This window comes from Hemibagrus wyckioides, linkage group LG06, assembly GCF_019097595.1.
Source record: "Hemibagrus wyckioides isolate EC202008001 linkage group LG06, SWU_Hwy_1.0, whole genome shotgun sequence".
Taxonomy (NCBI): domain Eukaryota; kingdom Metazoa; phylum Chordata; class Actinopteri; order Siluriformes; family Bagridae; genus Hemibagrus; species Hemibagrus wyckioides.
The window spans coordinates 7,222,994-7,246,379 of record NC_080715.1 but is presented as its reverse complement, the minus strand read 5'-3'; the positions used below and the strand labels follow the sequence as shown (position 1 = coordinate 7,246,379).

General features: G+C 41.0%; 1 protein-coding gene across 1 annotated transcript in view; it reads left to right on the top strand.

Annotated features, from left to right (window-relative positions):
- sestd1 (SEC14 and spectrin domains 1) overlaps nucleotides 1-23,386 on the top strand; it is a 49,363-nt gene that overhangs the window by 7,492 nt on the left and 18,485 nt on the right. Inside the window, exons 5-10 of the mRNA XM_058392693.1 lie at nucleotides 3,709-3,799; nucleotides 6,956-7,069; nucleotides 13,253-13,366; nucleotides 14,702-14,796; nucleotides 17,615-17,670; nucleotides 18,533-18,765. Coding sequence (XP_058248676.1) covers nucleotides 3,709-3,799; nucleotides 6,956-7,069; nucleotides 13,253-13,366; nucleotides 14,702-14,796; nucleotides 17,615-17,670; nucleotides 18,533-18,765 — 703 coding nt within the window. The remainder of the gene's footprint in view (nucleotides 1-3,708; nucleotides 3,800-6,955; nucleotides 7,070-13,252; nucleotides 13,367-14,701; nucleotides 14,797-17,614; nucleotides 17,671-18,532; nucleotides 18,766-23,386) is intronic.

The window sequence follows — 23,386 nt, the reverse complement described above, 5'->3', positions numbered from 1 at the left end:
ATCTCAATCAGCACTCTAGCTCCCTTGGTCAAGAGTCAGTATACTGTTGGGGCACTGGTAAGGACTATGGCTCACTACACATTGGGACACTGACTCAGTTTCCAGAGATGTGACTACTTGTGTTGTAAACATTACCCCTGGCATTCATCTTCAAAAAATACCAGGAAGGTACTGGTCCTGCCTGCTGATGTTTTACAATATGAACAACACTTTGGTTCTGTTATATTTCCTTACAACATTTATACCTACTTTATTTTTTCATTAAAACTTGGTTGGTGAACAACGGTTAAAATTGCTAACGTAAGTGATCATTTGAGAACTACAACAAGCTACTTTTAGAAAATAGCCTTTGTTTGTCACACTTTCTTCGCATATCCCATCCTTGGAGGTTGGTGTCAGAGTGCAGGATCAGCCATGATACAGCAGAGAGGGTTAAGGGCCTTGCTCAAGGGCCCTATAGTGGCAACTTGGCGATGCTGGGGCTTGAACCGCCGATCTTCCGGTCAACGACCCAGAGCCTTAACCACTTGAGCCACCACCCCACTTTTGTAGGTCAACTTCAAGATTTAGGGAGAGAACTTTCCAGAGTGATTTATTGATTTCCATGTCCACACTAATACATTTCTGTTTAAAAAGACACATTTTTCTATCTGTTTTGGCCTTCCGTCCACACTGAGACAGCGTTGTAAGTCGACAAAAAGTTATCTTTTTGAAAACGGTCTCCAAAGTGGATAAATTTGAGGCTGTTGGAAACGATGACGCATTTTTAGTCAGGTGACTAAACCTAGATGGCGGATGACCTTATACAGCAGTTGTTTTGGATGCTCTCCATTTTGACAGTCCTGTTAAAGATTGTCAGTTCGTACATACTCCATACTACTTTTTTATCAAAGGAGACGGATTGTTTTAGTAAATAAATGGCAGGCGGAAATGACGCAGGTGGAAGCGTTTTAGATTTTACTCATGCGCAGTACATGATGATTTATTATTATTATTATTATTATTATTATTATTATTATTATTTCACATTTGTTATGGCTCCAGCTTCCTTCTGTATCGGGACAGGTTTCATCAGTCCTCCCTTTTTGGTCCAATGTTAAACATTTCTTTATTGATTTTTAGGAACCTCTGAGTCTTTGCTCTGTGCTTCTGAAAGCTTTTTGACGAATAGCCGCCTTCTCTTCCCACCCTGCCAGGTGCTTTATAATGTATTTGTTAAGGAAAGGAAGATTTGCTCTTACCCTGCTCTCACACCGGTAGCGACACCACATGGCAAAGCGGCTAAAGAGTTTCCAGTGCAGCATACAGAGGCAACTGTTTAATTTCACGCAAATAAACAGCAGTATAGTTCCAGTGGTTACATCACACACAGTGATTTGTACTGTGGACACTCCACATAATCTACCACTAATAAGAAACTGATGTATAAATGTGTTTAATGAAGCAATTGCTTTAATCGTTAGAGTCTCGGTTGTAAGTGCTCTTAGTTTTATGCTGTCTGTTTTCTCAGTAAAATGAGAGCGAGAGAGAGAGTGGTGAAGGAATAGCTGTTCATAGCTGCTATAATGTAGGTGAGAACAGGAACAAGAACTACTTCTTTTTCTCCTTCTCCTCTTCCTCATTCTACTTCTTCTCCTCTTCTCGTTCTCTTCTCCTTCTTCTTCTTCTGCTCCTCCTCCCACATCAATTTGTCATGATGTTTTTATCATGTCAAAACTACATTTAATGTTATGGAATGTCTGCAAAACTTATGCATTATAGCAGCATCAAATAATCGTTCTGTCACTTTCTGTTGAAATCAATAAAAAATTCTTGAAGACTTTCTCATGTCTGCTACAAAGCACCGACACCGGGGACTACGACTTTAACGTTTCAGAAAGCTAGACTGCATCATCAATCGTGTCGGTGTTTCTTTATTAAAAAACAATGTTTTTTTAAAAAAAAAAAAACATTTATTATTTATTAGTCTTGGATTATGTGTAATGTCTACTGTCCCAGTCCCTGTGAACGAGCTGTTACTATAGAAACCGATACTGATGTGAAGTGCACTCACTGCTGGTGTGAACACTGGGTTAATTCCCAGCGAGTCTATATGAGGATGCAGGAAAGATTTGAAGCCTAAGCAGCTTAAACATTTTAAAATTCATGTAATTACTTTGCTCTCAGCTTTGTGGAAGTCAATTTTCAATCTTTAATTTGACCCTATTGAGTTTACTATCAATTATTAAACGTGTCGCATGTAGAGTTCCCACACCCGTTCCTCTCCGATTGCTCTCTGCTGATATTCTATAAGCGATTTAATGAGTCTGGCGCCTGAGCACAACCCTCCAGACTGATCCAGAGTGCCATTTAAATGCCAGCTGAGCCATGCTGCAGTCTGACGCGCCCCGCCGTTTCGGATTTGGCGTGTATTTTTGGAATATTTGAGTCACTCTGCGAGCACAGTGTGCTGAATATCACCTTACTGCCAAACAAATAAGTGTGTCTTTTCAGTGTGTGTAGGACTGAAACATGGCAGGGAAGGTCATAGCTAGTTCTCACTCTCTCTTAACTGTACATCACTGAATGGAGCTTTTGAGACTCGCCTGTCTTTCTGTTCATTCATTCAGTTCTTTATTCGTCTGTCACCATCTCTGTCTCAGTGTCTCTGTTCTGTCATTTTGCTTCATATTTCCTATTTCTGTCTAGCTTCTGTTATGGCAGGGCGACGTGATATAATATTTATAAATGCAATTCACTTCTCTTCTTCATTTCTATTTTTAACTTTTGAATTTTAAAAGGAAAAGGAAAAAAAATAGGGCTGAAATGAGCAGCTCCTTATGGTGGTATTTTTAAATAAATTCAATAAAATTTAAATTTCATCATGGCACCTGTTAGTGGGTGGGATATATTAGGCAGCAGGTGAACATTTTGTCCTCAAAGTTGATGTTAGAAGCAGGAAAAATGGGCAAGTTTAAGGATTTGAGCGAGTTTGATGAAAGGCCAAATTGTGATGGCTAGACGACTGGATCAGAGCATCTCCAAAACTGCAGCTCTTGTGGGGTGTTCCCGGTCTGCAGTGGTCAGTATCTATCAAAAGTGGTCCAAGGAAGGAACAGTGGTGAACCGGCGACAGGGTCATGGGTGGCAAAGGCTTCTTGATGCACGTGGGATGCGAAGGCTGGCCTTTTTGATCCGATCTGACAGACGAGCTACTGTTGCTCAAACTGCTGAAGAAGTTAATGCTGGTTCTGATAGAAAGTTGTCATAATACACAGTGCAGGACGGGTCAGGGCTGTTTTGACAGCAAAAAAGGGGGACCAACACAATATTAGGCAGGTGGTCATAATGTTATGCCTGATCGGTGTATAATCACCGTTTCCCCAGCATCACAATAGCAGGAACAGTAAGTAACATCGAACCCGTTGTGTACCTGAGCACTTTTAGCTTCCACACCTCCTGTAGATCATGCAGTGGCTTGGTCAAAGCAAACCCCATACAGCCGTTTTCATGAGGAATGGGGATCAGATTTCACGGACCACACCCGGGCTGGAAACCAGCTTTAACACTTCGGCAACTCTGGATTCACGTGACGCTGTTTTTAAATCTTAAGTTACATACTCGCTCGTTTATTGTAGATGTGTCTTACTGTCTCATCTGTTTAATTTCTATCATTCTATATCACTATTTCCATGTATTCCTCTCAGTCTCTGTGTTGTGTGTTTACAGTGAGAAGTGTAAAGCGCGCGGCTTCACCGTCATCGTGGACGGCCGGAGGTCTCAGTGGAACGTGGTGAAGACGGTGGTTCTGATGCTGCAGGTAGGAAGAGATAAGCATTTTTATGCTTACACGCACTGTACAGCTTATACGCAGCGCCAGCGTCACATCAGAGAAAGCTTGTTTCCAGCGTTATCAGCAGGAAGGAGCCGATTGTGCTGTAGACCAAATTGTTTCCCGCTTAGGTGTGCTAAGATTTCCTTTACGTCTGTCTGCAATATAATCAGCCCTCATTGATGAAAAGGTTCATAACTCTTACTTACAAGCCACATGATGTCTTATTTTTGCTCCTGTATTTAATATACAGCAATTAATATAACCATTATCACATCAACAGCAGGTTTTAACCAAAGCACAGCTTTGAAACTTGGACCACGCTTTGTTCTGGGCCTGTTTTTTTGTGTGTGTTCTGTGACCTACAAGCATAGAGAGGTATTTTAATAAAACCCCATGTGATCTGACCTACTTCACTCAGACTGTTGGCTCATGCATGTGCCTCTTCTTTATGAGAATATATTTCTCAAAATCTTCCTTGCTGATCCTCTCTGGGAAGCTCAAACCCATTTACACCTTTTGTTAACATGCTGTGTGTGTGAGCGGCTCTAAGTATATGGATTGATCCTGATGATGGCTTGTGCTCTGCTGTATTGTGTTATGAAGAAATCTCCCACAGGAAATGTAAACAAATCTACTTAGAGGGTGAGGAAGTCATCCAGCTCTGAGCATTTTATTTTCTTTCCTTATAACTATAACTTGTGGTTTAGAGCTCAAATGATGGTGAAGCCATGTTACAGGGGTTTGTTTGTGTATTTCTTTTATTTATGGGGTTATTTGGTTTGGTCATGCATGGTATGGGAAGTGATGCTTTTCCTGATGAGTGGGCCTCATATATACAACTATAGTGTAGTCTATGGTGGTCAACACACCGCAATGGCTGAGCTGAATTGCTGGAAGATTTTGGTGCTTAAGGCTGATTTATACATGATGACCACATATATCCTGCAGTCGTTTGGCATGTCACTTGTGCACATGCTCCGAAATTAGGATGCCTTCATGTGGCACAGGGCCAATGTATATAGTGGAGGAAGTATGTGGCACAAATAAATAAACATGTTGAAAATGTTGTGAAATAAATGTGAAAACTGTTGTCACAGAATATATACCGATTAGCCATAACATAGTGACCACCTGATTAATATTGTGTTGGTCCCCCTTTTGCTGCCAAAACAGCCCTGACCCGTCCTGCACTGTGTATTCTGACACCTTTCTATCAGAACCAGCATTAACTTCTTCAGCAGTTTGATCAACAGTAGCTCGTCTGTTGGATCGGATCACACGGGCCAGCCTTCACTCCCCATATGCAACAATGAGCCTTGACCGCCCATGACCCTGTCACCGGTTCACCACTGTTCCTTCCTTGGACCACTTTTGATAGATACTGACCACTGCAGACCAGGAACACCCCACAAGAGCTGTAGTTTTGGAGATGCTCTGATCCAGTGGTCTAGCCATCACTATTTGGTCCTTCATCAAACTCATTCAAATCCTTACACTTGTCCATTTTTCCTGCTTCTAACATCAACTTTGAGGACAAAATGTTCACTTACTGCCTAATATATCCCACCCACTAACAGGTGCCATGATGAAGAGGAGATAAACAGTGTTATTCACATCTGTCAGTGCTCGTAATGTTATGGCTGATTGTTGTGTATTGTAGATTACTAAGCGGTTTTTCTATAACATTTCAGTGTTTGAATTAAAAACACTTACTGGAAGGTCTGTTTTGAGTTCCAGTCTTCTGCAATTTTTTAGACTAGTAAATATTTTGAATGTCTGTTGAGGGTTTTTTGATTAAAGATGCAACTGGAACACAGGCTGTGCCCCAATAATGCAAATCTTTGAACAAATTTGGTATTCACACTTTTATTCACAGACAAGTACATGCTAGTGGCATTGTATGCTGGCTTCCACTTCCTTCTTTTCGTTCAGTTAAATGTAGCCGGACACGATCCACTTAAGACTCCATTGAACATGCCTTTTAATGAGAGGTTTAAGTCTGGTTAAACCAAAATGTAATTATAAACTGAACAGGCTCGGAGTGCGATTTGTCTGAGAAGCGTTCTGGGATAAAGGGAAGCATTAAGTCTTCTCCCAGAGAGACATGCTACTCTTCTCCTGCTTTGTGTTTGCAGTAGGCTGATCTCGTAGCCCTTGACCTGGATTTCTCAGAGACACTTGAGAATATTCAGCTTGGCAGATCTCTCCCTTATTTCCACAGTCAGCACTGAATAACGGTGTCAAAACATCTTTCTGCCCAAAATTGGTCATCTCCTTGTGCCTGAGGGGGATCTGGCTGAAAACAGACCTCTCCACGTCTGCTTCTCATTTGGTGTCACAGTTTGCTTCATGTGGGAAAACTTTTCAGCAAATATATTTTACATGGACTTGAAGATGAATTTCCAGAAATTGATCTCGGGGACAGATTGACCTGCACAGATTGAAGCTTTATTAACCTCCACCAGGCATGAAGGGCTGATTGATTAGCCAGGACAATTGGAGATCACGGACCTGCCAATATCTACGCTTTACTCAAAGCATTCACCCCTTGCTAAGACTGCATGGAAGTTCTGCCTTTCTGATCAGCAGCTGTTAGAGCAAACAGAACGAATTTTCCCCCAAAGTAATGCCACTTCACTAGAGAGACGTGGAACACTAAAGGCACATTGCTCAAAGCCATAACCACTTCTGCTCATGCTGCATCACAGGGCAGAGTAACATAAATGCATTCCCAAGCCTACAGATGACAGCGATTTATTTTTGTTGTTTTGTTTTGTGAAGCTGCTAAACAGTGATACTTCTGCTTCACCGTGTTCTTATTGTTTTAAAAAAAAAAATTAATGAATAAACACTATTTAGCATACTGATACAGCATTAGCTTTCCTGTGTGCTGTTAAAGAGCTGTTTATTGAACTGCACATCATTCTCCCATCCTATAATGAATTGAAATCTTGCATTTATTGCTGAAGGTGTCTGGAGCTCGTCGTAGAGGTGTGTGGTTATCAGTGTAATGGCTTTAAAGAGGAATTTAATGCTTGTAGGGTTTGCTGTAAGGTTGTTGTGATAAATATCAATATTTAATATCAATAAATAAATATCTCCTCTCTCTCTCTCTCTCTCTCTCTGTGTATGTGTGTGTAGAATGTGATCCCAGCTGAAGTGTCCTTGGTGTGTGTAGTGAAGCCAGACGAATTCTGGGATAAGAAGGTCACCCATTTCTGCTTTTGGAAAGAAAAGGATAGACTTGGCTTCGAGGTGAGTTTCTTTTCCCCCGTGTTTCTCTCTTTACTTCTTTCGCTCTCTTGCTCTATCCCTCCTTTGCTTTTTCTTTCTTATACACTACATCTTTTCCCCTTTCACTTTCTATAGTCTCTCTTACACTCTCTCTTTCTCATTCTCTTCAGCCTTTCTCTAGCCATCTTCTCTCTCATTGTCTATTATTCTATTATTCTTCTTCTTTTTTTTTTTTTTTTTTTTTTAATTCATTTGAACAGCAGTTATCAGGTGCTAATGTAGAGACGGCTTGTCCTCGGGGCATTTCTTATGATTTTTGTTTTTTCCATCTAAACTGAAAAGGATGGAATGAGAGTCAGGTTATCATTCTTTTGCAAAAATGGCACTGACATTTGTGTCGTTTGTGATGACAGCCAATCACTTATTTTCACCCACAAACCATTGCGTAATTGGAAGTTTCGTAATTCACTGTACAAATGATTCTGGATTTGATTTTGATTGACATATTTCACAGTGCATCAGATCTTTCATTATCATCAGCACTGATTACACAAAAGATTAGTGATCTGTCTGTGATTTTAAAGGCAGTCCGTTTTTAGAATAATGTGATTATTTCAGATCTGAGTGTTAGATTATGACCAGAAGATCCTACTTCTCCACTATGCACAAAAAAGGAAAAGATTTTTCTTTTGACTTCAGTTTTTCTGATTCCAATCCCACGCTTCAGATTCAGCTTTGCGTCAGCTGATTAAGTTCACCTCTCCAAAACAAGCAGTATAAGGAGTGTGGTTGAGGATCTGCTCCCATTCAGTCATTTTTCTCCACTATGACACTGAATGTGCTTATATAATATCAGATGGTGCTGCAGGTACAGTCAGAGGCACCCTGGGGCTTCCTGCTTTATAACGAGGTAATTTCCTCCTCTGACTGACTGTAATGAACTATAATGAAGAAATGAAATCAGGCAAAGGGCCGAGACCCAATTATTCCCCGTTGCTGTTCATAAACAAGTCGTGTAATTGCCCCCAGTCTAATGGCTGCCTTTAAAAGTTTTCTTCACACTGTCTAGATGAACATGCATGTGTATGTGTGGCCTTGTAATGCAGTGATCTGTGTAAGTGAGACCAGCTCAAGCACTCCTCGCTCACTCATTAAGAGATGTGATTGTGGTCAATACAAAGGTTGTGGGGTTGGTTGTTTTGCAGGATGTTATTAACCTTTCAATAATTCTTTTCCACTCAAATGACCACCTTGTTCATGGAGAACTTGCTTAAGCGGCACAGTCTACTTTAAGTTGAATAACGTTGTCTGCAGGCAGTTACAGGGGTCAGTCACAGGCCTCCGATACAAATTAGTCGGCCTAGAGCTATGGAGGCTTATGGATGTTAAATGTCCATCAACAACAGCATTTTAAATCTGTTTGTGTAGGTGGTGTTAGAGTTGTCTGGAAACTACAGCACTCTGTGTAGTAAAAACTCCATGTGAACCATTTGTGAAAAAGTCTCATTTGTAATTATTTATGCACTAAAATGGGGGCAGCTGAAAACGATCAAAAGCATCCTTTTTGTTTTTCAGCCAGAAGAGAAGGGGGGAAAAGGCTGAAAGTCTTTATTGACGTGTCAGTTCAAACACTTTGCAAACTATTATAATGGTAATAAAAACAGGTTTTATTAACATTCAGTATGTTTCCCTTTTCCCCACCTTTTTACCCATTAGCTCAGTTTTACCATCACTTTTACTAATGAAAGCACTCGCTTCATAAGGAGTAATATTTTTCTCTAAAACTTGGAGCAGACCCCAACATCTACAGACTGACTATTATGTGAAACTAGCCTTCATATAAAGAGAATAGTATAGATACCAAAATCCACATATTTGTCTCTACTGGACTTTTGTTTTAACTCCACCCAAACAAAAGGAGCTGGGTTAGATCAGACTCCACCCCCTGAACTTTTTGGTCTACTAAAGGGAAACTCTCCCCCCCCCTGTTCCCAGCTTCTCCTCTTAGTTAAAGAATTTTTGGGGAATTGGAAAAGTCTTGTCCGTGATTCGTGTATCACACCTGGAGTCTCAGTGCACTGTGAAATTTTGTACTTTTTCTACTCTACTAAAATGGATTGAGCACAGCTTGAGATTACTTTCACAATGGAAAGTATGTTGGTTAGAACAGAGGAAAAATCCCAGCATGTGTTCAGTGTATTGGATTTATCAGTGCTGACACACAGAGGAAGTGTACATGTCTGTAAACGTCATGTTCAGGTACATGGTGGACCAGGGGTTGAGCTCTCCTGTCAGTCATGCACAGTAAGGAAAGACTACTCATTTATCTTCCTTTTTGTCAGCTCTGCCTTCTGCCTGAGCATGAACAAATAATGTCACAGTGTCCTTCCAGAAGATTTATATTTTCATATTTGACATATAACCACTTTGTGTGTGTGTGTGTGTTGAAGTTGCCATTTAATTTGAGTTACACCTGTTTCAGGAAATAATATGGGCCAGCTCTCCCCTCTGGGCTGTTTTCCTCCCTTCCGGCCGTTCTGCTAAAGCAGATGGTGCCGTCTGGGTTGGAATGGAGGTCGTAGTACTTATTGCAGTCCGCGAGGTGACCTGAAAGGGGTTGGCTGAGGGAACACTTAGCGCCATACTCATGAGTAACATGCACGCGGAATAAAGCGGTTTAATACAGCTGATGACAGACAGACAACACAAGGACCTTCTTATATTCAACAATCCCCTAAAAAGCTGACAAATCCTCATTTGGCATCAATGCAGAAACATATGGAGAATGAGTCTCCCTTGTTCTCTCTCTCTCTCTCTCTCTCTCTCTCTCTCTGTCTCTGCCCCCAGAAGGCCAGTTATTCTAGCTTTGCACATTTTTTTTGTGCTAACTGTATGTCCCCCCCCCCCCCCCCCACCAGCTTAAGAAATAGCCCAGTGACTTCCACAACAGCTGGCTCTTACCCAGAATGCTGTGCTGATGCTAGCCGGGTAGTTTTATAGCAGGAGGTGAAGTGCTTTAAGTAGCTTATTTTACTGCCAAAAGTTAAGAGCCTGTGATTTTTTTTTTTTTTTCCCCCCTCAGCTTTCAGGCAGTTTAACTTTGCTCACGTGTGAATATAGATACTTGAATTCTTCCTGCTGTGAGAAAAGAGTTGCTGATCTCGCTTTTTAAAGAATGTACATGTGTACACACATCATCCTGCACATAGAATTTTTCAGAAATCAGACTTAAGGATAAGGAACCAGAAGGTACACTCTATAGCCAGATGTGGGTGGGATGGGGTAATATTATCCTTTTATGTCATGTTTTATTTCATTTTTGACACTGATCTGTACCTAAACTATACAGCCGAAAGTATGTGGACACTTGACCATCACACTATATCTGATTCTTCCCCACACTGTTGCCAAGCACATATATGTAGAATGCCTTTGTATTGCTGTAGCATCACAGGCTTCCCTTCAGCGGAACTAAGAGAGAGACCCCTGAATAACACTGACTGCATCACAGACCTCCTCACCTGACATCAGTACCTGACCTCACTAATGACTGAGTGGACAAATCCTCACAGCCACGCTCCAAAACCTAGTAGAAATGTAGGTTCAGAATCAAGTGTATGTGCAGTACACTGTGTGTAATAATACAGACATAACATGCATTATACTAAGTACACTAATGCATTTAATTGCACAAAAATACAGACTAATTTTAACAGCTACGTTTAATAATGCTGCATCAAAATGCCAGTGGGTTTAGGTTTCTGCTTAGCGGCAACAACTCCAAACTCCAAACCTGATGTCGCTGACTGCTCCAAAACCAAAGGGAACTCCCTGGTACTAGAGAGATGCCAAATAAAGTTTGCCAAGTTTTTTTTTTAATTGGTATATAGATAGGCCAGGACTCCTTTTTTTAAAAAAACCCACAGTGATGACTAGCATATGTGCAGAATGAAAGCTTAATGGGTCGAGGATTCAAGAAATATATCTTCTGGTAAATCGTCAAGGTCGTTTCAAACACGAGCTGAAAATGAAATGTCACAATTCAGCAATAACTTGATTTAATGGGATTTTTGCAGTGGAACAGGGAGAAACTTGTTTGCGTTTAGTTTCTCACTCTCTCACACTCTCTCATTTTCCTCTGGAGCCAAACCATGTTCAGAACAGATTTTCCAGTAGAGCAAACGAACTGCCTTCCAGTTAGTGGATTGTTAGCTGCTGAGCTGCTAAAATAAAGCACATTAGAGCGTTCAGCTGCACTAGTTAATGAGTTTATGATTCGTCTCGCTTGTTTTTCAGTGTAGGTTTTAATCAAAGTTCATGATTTTCAACTCTGGCAGCCCGTTTTAATAAACGATGCTAATCAAACATTAAAGTCATGTCTCTTCACAGAGCAGTGATTTGACGTAAAGGGCATCATGTCCTTCGGAAATGCCGAATCGATTATGTAAATAAGAATCGATAAACTTGTACGAAAATCGTTAAAGCCTTTTTTTTCCCCCCATTGTCTATCAAATGTCCCCGACCTGTGCAAAGAGCAAGCTTCCAAAAGGAGTAATTTGTCTGAGTCGGCTTCTAGCTGTGTTCAGGGTCAGTCTATTGGTTGGTATAAACAGGGAGGGTGAAATAATTTGGAGAAGTAGGACATCACAAGAACATTTCATTCATTTAGTTTCTCTTGCCTTGTGTTTCTTACTCATTCAAGCCTGAAATGTGACATGATGCAATGACCGAGGGAGAGACGAGAGCTCAAAGGAGATTGATCTGTGTTTCTGAGCAACACACACACACTCCTTTGTTTGTCTTATGAGATTGTTATGCCTCTTTCGCTGTCCTCTCTGATGCCTTTGATATAAATCCGTGAAATAAGATGTGCGGTGGTGTTCAACGTCAGAACACTCTCACTCCCAGCTCGAAGGTCTTGTGAGGTTTCTGCACAGTTAATAAGGAATCAAACACTTCAGGGGATACAGGCACGGAATGATAATAAAGCCAATTTCACCGAAGAGTTTTACACGAAGATTGCAAAGTTTTTAATAAGAGCATGGCCTTTTTTTTTTTTTATTCTTTCACCACCAGTTTGCCAGTGATTGCAGATTTATTAAATGATTTAATTTATTAAATAATGATAGTTGTTATATGTTTATAATTACATTTAACCTCATACAATGTCCGTGAAACAATTTAGCTATGATAATTAACAGTTTTTCCTTCAACAGCTCTGTCCCCCCCCCCCCCCCCCCCCCCCTTCTTTCTCTTTTAATAAATAAGTCTAATAACCAAAGCTTGTTCCTGAGACTTGAAGATTTACACTGGAAACTCCTTCCAACAATCCAAAATAAATGTCTCCTTTGAGAAAACGTCACCATATCAACATTTACACACGTCGTTGTGTTTGTGTTTATAAAAAAATATATAATGGTTTGGAATATACACGTGAATATAAACCTGTGATTCTGATTGGAAGTGAAACTCTAGTGTGTGAGCTGCTGTTATATGTAAAAGTAATCATCAATCAGAATAGAAAATTTACCCATGCTATGGTGTAACCTAAAACAACATTACATGTGTGTGGAGTTTATTAGCTTTTTAAAATGAAGCCCTGCTTTTAGGTCACGAGTGTTGACTCAGCTGTGGATATCCAAATTTTCCTCTCCCTTACACTCTCTCTGACAGAAGGATTTTACGATGTTTTACACACTTTACTCACGTCATTGTTTGCTCCTTTAACAGCTCTGTGTTTTAGTTTGGCTCACTTGTAAGCGTGTGTTAAATTAGTAAATGTACAACAGGCCCCTTTCGGCTCCCCGCGGTCAAAGCAGAGACGCTCGTCCTTCAGCACCTTTTGTATGCTAGTAATGGACGACGATGATATTTACCGCTATCACCTGCTGTCTTTGCCTCCTCTGCTTTTAAATACCAGATCAATTATTCATGCATGATTAACCTTCGCTGACATTTTTCTCATTGTCCTTATTATTTTTCTGCATTAGGGGTATCAGAATACTACACTGTTCACCCACAGCAACCCTGGCATTTTAGGAATGCAAAAGAGTTAATGACCCTTAATGGCATTTTAGATATCATTTTTCTTTTTTCTTTTTTTGGAATATAAATGTTTTCTGAGCAAAGACATCCATTAGGTCTACTAAGCCTTCTCAGTGATTTTCAGTCAATCTAATTTTTCCGTGTGTTTTGTGTTTATAGGTGATCCTGGTCTCAGCTAATAAGCTCACACGCTACATCGAGCCTTGCCAGCTGACCGATGAGTTTGGAGGGAGTCTGCAGTATGACCACATGGACTGGCTGAACAAGAGGCTGGTCAGTAACTACCTCAACTATCGTTTTTTATACTTGTGCACAAATCGTGACCTGAAGTGCTTTACAGAGCAAATTCTTTATGGTCAATTATTTATCTCGGAGACACTGCGCTTGCATAACGCCGACAAAGATCACAGCACTGCTATTCTCTTATTCCGACACTTTTCATTTATCCCCTCATGCAGTGGAAAACCCTGCAGTCTTGAGTCTGAGAATCCTGGTTTAGGGCAAAGTTTAAACTGTACGGTGTCTTGAATTTTCATCCTCATTGAACATGTTCACATTCTGCAGTGTTAAAACATAGCTTTGGCTGCAGTTACAGCTGCAGCTCTACTGGGATATGTCTCTATCAGCTTTCTACATCTGGATCCTGATGTTTTTGCCCATTCTTCTTGGCCAAATTGCTCAACCTTTATCAGATTGGATGGAGAATGTTGGTTAACAGCACGTCTTGACGCAGTTTTTGAGTCAGTTTGAGGCAATTCTATTCTTTCCAGGTCTTTGTTTTGAAGCTCTCTCCTGTAGCTTTGGCAGTATGCTTAGTAGGTTAGAAGGTGAACTTCAACAAGCATTAGTCTCAAATCCTTTGCATTCACATTTGCATTTGCCATGTATTTGACTCCAACCCTGACTAGTTTCACACACCCTGCTTGCACACAACATGAGGCTACCACCTTCAGGTTTCACTATGGGGATAGCATTGTCAGGGTTCATAAGCAGGGTTGAGTTTCCTACCAAATGTACAACTCCCCCTAACACCAAATCCCCACCCGCTGCTTTCGGGCCAGCTTTGGCATGCCCAGGTTAGGACATGTATTAACAGCTTATCTCATCCATAATACAGTGGATTTAATGATGGTTGCAGGATTGATTGATTAAATGGTTAGTTGTTATGTTTATTTATTTTTTATAACTTACAAATGAACCCACAATAGCTGTTTTAATAGCTTTTTGGTTTTTGTGATGGTGTTTTGTTTAGGTATGTCCTCTGGGTTCTTCCAGGAATAGCTGTATTTATTTTAATGTGTCTCATTAATTGACACTTTAATTGCATTCTGATGGCAACCAGAACTAGTTGCACCAGTAGTTTCCCAGTAATGGGGGCGAATATTTATGCAGATGCATTTTTTGCATTTTCTTTTTATTATTTGTGTGTAATTTTGCAAATAGTATTGTTTTTTTCCATACTTTAATATTATGGAATATTTTGTTTTGAATCATGTAGTATCTCGGTTAAATCCTTTTAATTCTAAGTTGCACCACTACAGTTTGTTTTTTTTTTTTACAGTGACTAATTTTGCACTGCACACTTTTCATGATTCTGTGTTTTTCCAGGTGTTTGAAAAATTCACCAAGGAGTCGACGTCCCTGTTGGACGAGCTTGCTGTCATTAATGAAAACGAAAAGACCAGTCAGCCTGATAAGTCCAGGTAATCGATGACACTGGTTCGGATTCATGCGCTCCTATTTCAATCTTAGTGCTTTCTCTCTCTCTCTCTTGCTCTCGGTTTCATTAAACCATATTAAGTATTCATGAAGTCTTCTGCTCTCAGATTACTCGAGTGATTCAGTGCTATCAGCTGGTCCCACAGCAGGAGCTAGCGAACACCCAGTGATAATGAGAACAAGGAAAAGTAGCACTTCATATAAGGAATCAGGTTATATTCTGTACAGTTCATAATGGGCTTGGTGATGGTTTCTGCTCATATGCCTGCTCGAAATGGTGTTATCGGTGGAGTCATAAAAGCTCTCTAAATGCACTGCTCAAGCTAGTGTCAAAATTCGTTACTACTGTAAAGTATAATAATGTAGCTGTTGCTTTAGCTGATCTGTTTTTAGCATTTGTTGACACCAGTGCGCCTCTTTCGAATACCGGTTGAAACTGGTTATTAGTCGGCTATTTAATATGACACAATTTAGAAGGGATAATATTTGGAATTGGCGCTCTCCACCCTCTTCCACATGCATGAGCTCATTAGTTCGGCTGTGATTGACAGGGGAGGGAGCGTATGCCCCTCCCACCCAGAGAACATATATAAGCGTATGCCCCTCCCACCCAGAGAACATACACTATATTGCCAAAAGTATTCGCTCACCCATCCAAATAATCAGAATCAGGCCTTCCAATCACTTCCATGGCCACAGGTGTATAAAATCAAGCACCTAGGCATGCAGACTGTTTTTACAAACATTTGTGAAAGAATGGGTCGCTCTCAGGAGCTCAGTGAATTCCAGCGTGGAACTGTGATAGGATGCCACCTGTGCAACAAATCCAGTCGTGAAATTTCCTCGCTCCTAAATATTCCACAGTCAACTGTCAGCTGTATTATAAGAACGTGGAAGTGTTTGGGAACGACAGCAACTCAGCCACGAAGTGGTAGGCCACGTAAACTGACAGAGCGGGGTCAGCGGATGCTGAGGCGCATAGTGCGAAGAGGTCGCCAACTTTCTGCAGAGTCAATCGCTACAGACCTCCAAACTTCATGTGGCCTTCAGATTAGCTCAAGAACAGTGCGCAGAGAGCTTCATGGAATGGGTTTCCATGGCCGAGCAGCTGCATCCAAGCCATACATCACCAAGTGCAATGCAAAGCGTCGGATGCAGTGGTGTAAAGCACGCCGCCACTGGACTCTAGAGCAGTGGAGACGCGTTCTCTGGAGTGACGAATCGCGCTTCTCCATCTGGCAATCTGATGGACGAGTCTGGGTTTGGCGGTTGCCAGGAGAACGGTACTTGTCTGACTGCATTGTGCCAAGTGTAAAGTTTGGTGGAGGGGGGATTATGGTGTGGGGTTGTTTTTCAGGGGTTGGGCTCGGCCCCTTAGTTCCAGTGAAAGGAACTCTGAATGCTTCAGCATACCAAGACATTTTGGACAATTCCATACTCCCAACTTTGTGGGAACAGTTTGGAGCTGGCCCCTTCCGCTTCCAACATGACTGTGCACCAGTGACCAAAGCAAGGTCCATAAAGACATGGATGACAGAGTCTGGTGTGGATGAACTTGACTGGCCTGCACAGAGTCCTGACCTCAACCCGATAGAACACCTTTGGGATGAATTAGAGCGGAGACTGAGAGCCAGGCCTTCTCGTCCAAATCAGTGTGTGACCTCACAAATGCGCTTCTGGAAGAATGATCAAAAATTCCCATAAACACACTCCTAAACCTTGTGGACAGCCTTCCCAGAAGAGTTGAAGCTGTTATAGCTGCAAAGGGTGGACCAACGTCATATAGAACCCTATGGATTAGGAATGGGATGTCACTTAAGTTCATATGCGAGTCAAGGCAGGTGAGCGAATACTTTTGGCAATATAGTGTATATAAAACAGTGTATTAACAATATGCTTATTTCAGGTCTAATATAAGGCCTAGTGTTAAGGGAAATTAGTACATTTACATTCATGGCATTTGACAGATAGCCTTATCTAGAGCAAATTACATTTATCTCATTTATGTAACTAAGCAGTTCAAGAACAAGTGCCTTGCTCAGGTGTCCTGCAGTGGCAGCTTGGTGGTCCTGGGACTTGAACTCAAAACATTCCGATCAGTTGTATTTTCTACTATGTGGTCATGTGATCAGGCTCCATTCACATCATAGTGTCTAAATTGTAGAAGAAGCACCGTAGTAGAGAAGAGACGGTGGCTTTTATATTTCACTTCGGTATTTTACAATAATACAATAAACGTAGCAAGTAGAAGCATTCAAACATCTGATCTTGCCCAAGGCAACATCAGACGAACACGGAGTCTCTCAAAAGAACAGCTGGGAAATTTGACCTGTTTTCTTTTCAGCAAAAGACAGAGAAAAACACAAATCTGTTTAAACTGGACTAAATTCACAGAGGAGCTCCATTAAAATATGAAATTACCCCAGGACCCCATGCAAATTTAATCTTGTCCAAAAATGGTCCAAGACATCCAACATTTAGGTACTGCAGCACTGTGTTATTGTCTGGAAAATGTGACTTTCATAATTATCTTCCAAAAAAAACCCTTAAGTTACATAGTCATTCGTCCTTGTGGTTGGACACATCAAAGTAGAATTATTGCCCCAGCCACAAGAGTCTCGATTTTGTGTTATTTTTATGCATGCAACACCATCATTATGTAAAATGTAAAAGCAGTACTGTTTATCTGTTTTGCCTTGAACCACACCAGGGATATCAAGGCTCTGGACAGACATGGAGCCATTCTTTTGCAAGAAATGTTTAAAAAATAATAATAAAACTACTTTTTCCCCCTCTCTGCAGGCCTTCAGAGTGCAACATCCTGCCATCATTTGACCCAGAAACTGTCCTGCAAACCGGTATGCCTAACTTTCTACTGCATAATGATTCTAAAGAAACATAAATCTAGACCGATTCAGTGATCTTATGGTGTAATTTGAGGAAATATTGGATTTATAACCTTGGTCCTGGATAGTTTGAGACATTTGGGGCTGGTTCAAGTTACAATCCTGTCAGAGTCTGAATAATAAAAACATTTCTGGTAAGCTTTACCATGCCAGGCTGTGACAAAACCAGATTTTTCAGGGTGGAACAGCGTGTGGTTTCCAAAGCCACAGCATACACCCGAGGCTGTTTTTCCCCCATGAGTGCAGTGTAGAGGAGTGAATGGACGAGTGTTAACGCAGCTCTTCTCCTGCGCCGAGCTCGAGCCACTGAAAGAAGCACTGTCTCCTCACCATTACAGTGCAACACACTCACACACGGCTAAACAATGCCATTGTCAGCTCAGATGACTCACACCGAGTGCAGAATTCAGATCCTTCATTTGCTTTGTTCAGAATCTGTGAGCACAAGTGGATTTGTTATGCTTTCAGTCTGAGTGGCTTTTAAGAATTTTTTTTTTCCTCAGTTGCTGTGAAGGAAATGCTGATAGATTGTAATGTTTTCTGTGTGAATAAATGAAAGCGGTCTTACTCATTCAGCTGAAGTGCTTCTTTTCAGTGTAATCGAGGATCAGAAATGTTTAACCATCCATGACCTTTCCCGTTTCTCTTCCTAAACGGCTTCACATTCCACCTGTTTCATATCTCTCGTCCCGTGTAGACCTCTGTGAAATTTCCCGCATCCATTTTTCTTTTCTTTTATTTAATTCTCTTTTGTCCTGATTTGTTCCTTCCTCAAGTCTTTTGTGAATTAATTTCTTTCCTTGCTCTCTCTCAGGTCATGAGTTGCTGTCAGAGCTGCAGCAGAGGAGGTTTAATGGCTCAGAGGGAGGAGGCGGTGGCGGCGGAGGAGGAACGGCCTGGTCTCCGATGGATGATGAGCTCTTGGCTCAGCCACAGGTCATGAAGCTGCTCGATTCTCTGCGCGAACAGTACACCAAGTACCAGGAAGTCTGTCGCCAGCGCAGCCGCCGCTCGCAGCTGGACCAGATCCACACCAAGGTCATGCAGGTAACGTTCACTGCTCCACTGCTTTATTGTTCTACTGTACAGAGCAGAACTGGGGAGATATTTCCTCTTTAGTCTGATCTTCACCCTGTGTATCAGCATTGTTTCATAGGACAGTACACTGTAAGTGGGTTAGAAAAAGGCCAGCAGAAAAGTCTTGTAATTGCATATTAATCTATATTCATGAAATGTTCTTTATTGGGATCCAAATTTCTGTTGGCTTCTAACTTCTGTTTATAAAGACAAGGACACTTGAACAGTACACTGAACTGATAACTGGAACTAAGATGCCCAAAACTGTTCCAGCGTGACAATTATCCTGTGCACAACATGAGCTTCATGAAGAGTGTCCTGCACTGAGCCCTGACTCTGACTCAACCCCACTGAGCATATTTGGGATGGACTGGAACACCCACTGCACCCTAGAGCTTCTCACCCATCAACAGTGTCTGATCTCATTAATGCTCTTAGCTTGATCACAAATTCCCACAGTCACGCTCCAATATCTAGTGGAAACACTTCACGGAAGAGTGGAGCTTATTATAACAGCACAATTATGTTCAACAAGCACATATGAGTGAGGTGTCCACAAAACCTTCCTAAAGCAAAGTAACTTGTAAATTGTGTGCTTTTTTTAAAAACTAGATTGTGCATTTCTTCGAAGAGGATCGTTCAGTGCTGATCTTTCATGTACGCTCATAAATCATCCTCCCACAGATGATCAGTTTACTTAAGAGAGAATTGCTGGTGCTTGCTTGAGGAAATGGCTGTATTATCATTTCGTCTGAGAGCCAACAAGTCTAATGGAGTGTAGACCACAACATCTCCAGCCCCAAGTCAGACCCAGTCCAAGTATTGCTCAGTTTTCATCATCTGGTTTGCGTTCAGGGGAGTTATACATCTTCGGTGATATTAGAGAAGGGAATTGAACTGCAGCTCTGCAAATATTAACATGTCAACATAGGCTTTTACCGAGCTGCTTTTTGGAGATAGCTAGGGTTATCCTCGCATGCTACTCAGAGTAGTCAAATCTCACTGAAACACTAGGCATGTGCTCGTATTAAATTTTCATATTGCTTTGAACGTATTGCCTAAGGGATATTCTATTCTATTCTAAAGTAAGCACATGGGGGAATGTGTTGCTCACTTGGGTTTTGATTTAACTGTTCTGATGGAAATTGTATCTTCACACAGAGCAGTGTGTTCCAGCGAGCAGCACCTTAGCTTTTCAGTATCTGTCATTTTTATACGACTCTGTCAGCCTGGAGTCAGCCTAGAGGAAACGATTTCATTTGTAGTTTGTTCTTCGTCGCCGTTTCTGTTGTTGATGCTACAGAAATACGAGTTCAGGTGTCACAGCAGTAATGCCTGAAAATCTCCTGTACCAGACCTTATGTTTAATTGTGTGATTCTGCAAACTATGAGTTCTGTGAGTTGTATATATGAGTTCAGGTGTGACAGTGCTGGAAAATCACATTTTAATGGTTTGATATGGCAGACTATGATGAGATGCATTTTCTAGACTGTGTAGTCCCGACTTTCTGGTTTCGCAGGTTCATATTAATAAATGCACTCGTTTTGAATACGTTATCGTTGCTATAGCGACTACTTTTTCCACATGGACTTGCTAGGTGGACATTGCACATAAGCTCTGTGTCTTTTAAGAGGAGGAAAATGTGGTGGTGTTTAACAAAGCAAAAACATCTAGTCATTGAGATTGAAATTTCCTCTAAAAGGATGTTCGGTATTTTGGTAAGGGGTCTCCAGTGTAAGAAGGCAGGTTCTCGATGTCGATAGCAACTAGCTGTTTTATTAAATTCAAAAGAAGACATGTTTATAGCTTCTGTAATGTCATCGCTTGGGCTGATTTGTTTCGCAGACATTTACATGAAATATAATAGATAGAAATTTGCAATTGCTTAATAATTGAGAAAATTGTAAGAGTCTGCAAATTGCTCAACTTCACTGATTCACCCTGGGCTACATCACCCCACCTCATTGTTTTTCCTATAACAACACACACCAAAGTGCTTTATTCTGTATCTATATAATAACGTGTCAGAACCTCTGTCTCTATCAACATCATATATGTAGAGAATATGTGATCAGAGATTAGGTAAAATGTTCTTTTAAGAGATCTTTCAAAGCCCTCTTGTCCTAATTAAATGCAACATCTGCTGTCTCGCTGATCAAGTTGTAAACGTGTGCGTGTGGCTAGCTTGAAGAAATTATCCCCCTCCTTATCCCGCGTGAAGAAACGCCACGTGAGCACAACTGTGCTGCCCCTGAACCACTTGTGCACAGGTCCATTAACGTCTCCTCACTCAGCAGCTTCACCACAGCAGTCTGCTTACTCTAGATGCCTTAATTCATTCAACAGCAGGAGGGAATTAAATTTGTCTACTTGACTGTAATTCTCTTATGAAATCACAGATGTGAGTTACCGTACATAGCGGAGGATCTCCTGAGAAATTGCTTTTAATTAACTCGCCCACGTCAGCACCGAAAACTGTTTATTTAAAGTTGATCCTGTTTTCATTCTCAGGCTCCCACTACATATTACATATGGATTCTTCGGAGACTAGAGGCGTGTTAGGATCCTGTTTAAGTGGCAGCTGGGTAGCTAATTTAAATCCCAAATCACGTCAGTCAGAGCCAATCGCATATCCCTTCACTTCTCCCTAACCCAATTGCTTCCTAGCGGAGGTCTGTGCAGGAGGCAGGCGCTGGAGTGACATGCCGCTGCGCTAAAAACGTTTCAGCACCTTATTATTTAGTCACGGCTGATCTACTTTTCATTCACTGAGGACTATGACGGCTGTAATTATCCGATCTCATAAGGAATGCACTCGCTTACTGGTCACTTTACCGGTTAATTTTAGTGGCAGACGGATATCTATTTTAACTCCCAGATCATGTCGGTCCGAGCCAGTCTGATCTGATTAAGTTGTGCTGGGCTTGCTGCAGTATCTGCTGGGTGTTTGGGTGGAAGTGTTTATGGATAATAGGGAGGTATATTATTATATAAACATAGGCTTTTTTTTTTTTTAAATACGTGTAGCAGTCGCATTTATGTAGAACCCGTCTGTCTGGAGGAATCACACGTGAACAGAGCATTCTAATTTTTACTCTTCTGTTTATTTGCATCATGTGCTTTTCAGTGCATTTCTCATCGAATGAAATGCAAAGAAGGCCAACACACACCCCAGGTGTTTTATTCTGTGTCTACACCAATCAGGCATAGCATTATGACCACCCGCCTACTCACTCAAATCCTTACGCTTGTCCATTTTTCCTGCTTCTAACACATCAACTTTGAGGACAAAATGTTCACTTGCTACCTAATATATCCCACCCACTAACAGGTGCCATGATGAGATCATCAGTCTTATTCACTTCACCTGTCAGGGGTCATGTTTGTGTCAGAATCCTTGTCTCTGATCGCATATACTCTACAGACAGGATGATGGATAATCCAAATAAAACTCGAAAAGAAAAACAGTTCAGAAAAACATTTATGTCTTATGCGAAATTCGACGTTTGAAATTCTACATATAAAGAGATTTAATAATGCCAACACTGATAGGCTTTAAATCATGTAATTAGCCATAAGTTACTGCAGTTTTATATACCGATAGCTTTAAAGATTTTATTTGCTTGCATGAATCTAATGACGATGTGGTAAAACTCTTGTCATGCTAATGCAGTTTCCCTCAGGATTTCTGTCTATCTAGGCACCTGCACCTGCATTTCTGGAAGATTTACTGCATCTGCATTTAGGAGGTGCTCTTGACATTTTGTTGTTTTCTGCTCTTTGTCTGCCCTGACTTTGCGTTTAATGAAGTTTTATGGGTGTGGCTCAATGAAACTCGTGTGCCATGAACACACGCTTGATGATTTACTGCTGAGAATTCATCACGGTTAGGCCGTGTGTGTAAATATTGTAAATAGACCAAACTAAGCTAAAAGAAAAAATCCTGTCAGTTTTAGATTAGAAGTCTGAAGTCTTCATAAGTTTACATTTAGTCCATAAAACACAAAGATCGCATAGAGCTACAGTGAATAAAAAATGGTTTTTCAGAAGTATTGGATGCCGACCTGATTTTTAGTGGTTTATTATTTAGCAACCATATGAATGGTTAAATCTGGAGAGGTGACTTGAAAAGAAAGCGGATCGACATAAATCTGTCATCTCCCGCGGGAAACCAGAACACGACAAAGCTTTTTAAATTGGACGAGCATATCGGTGCCGTAATTGGCAAAAACCTCAATCTCGGATACACCAGCTGTTCTAGGGAGAGTGACATGCCACAAGAGGCAGAAAAACGATTGTCATATTCCATATGTGATGCAGAAGGTGAAGCTTTAAACGCATCCGCTTTTAATGTTTTCATCTATAGAACACTTATCTACACACACCCAAGTGATCATAGACAACAAGAACATCACACTGGGAACACGTTATTCACTTTCATTCCATTTGCGTGAGCGATTAAAATAAATGAGCTGTTTAAAAGTTGATATGATCTGTATGTAATATTAAAACCTGGCAATTGTGCGATATGAAGCTGATCAGTCGAAAATTAGTGAGTCGTCTTGTTTGTAAATTTACACAAATGTTTCC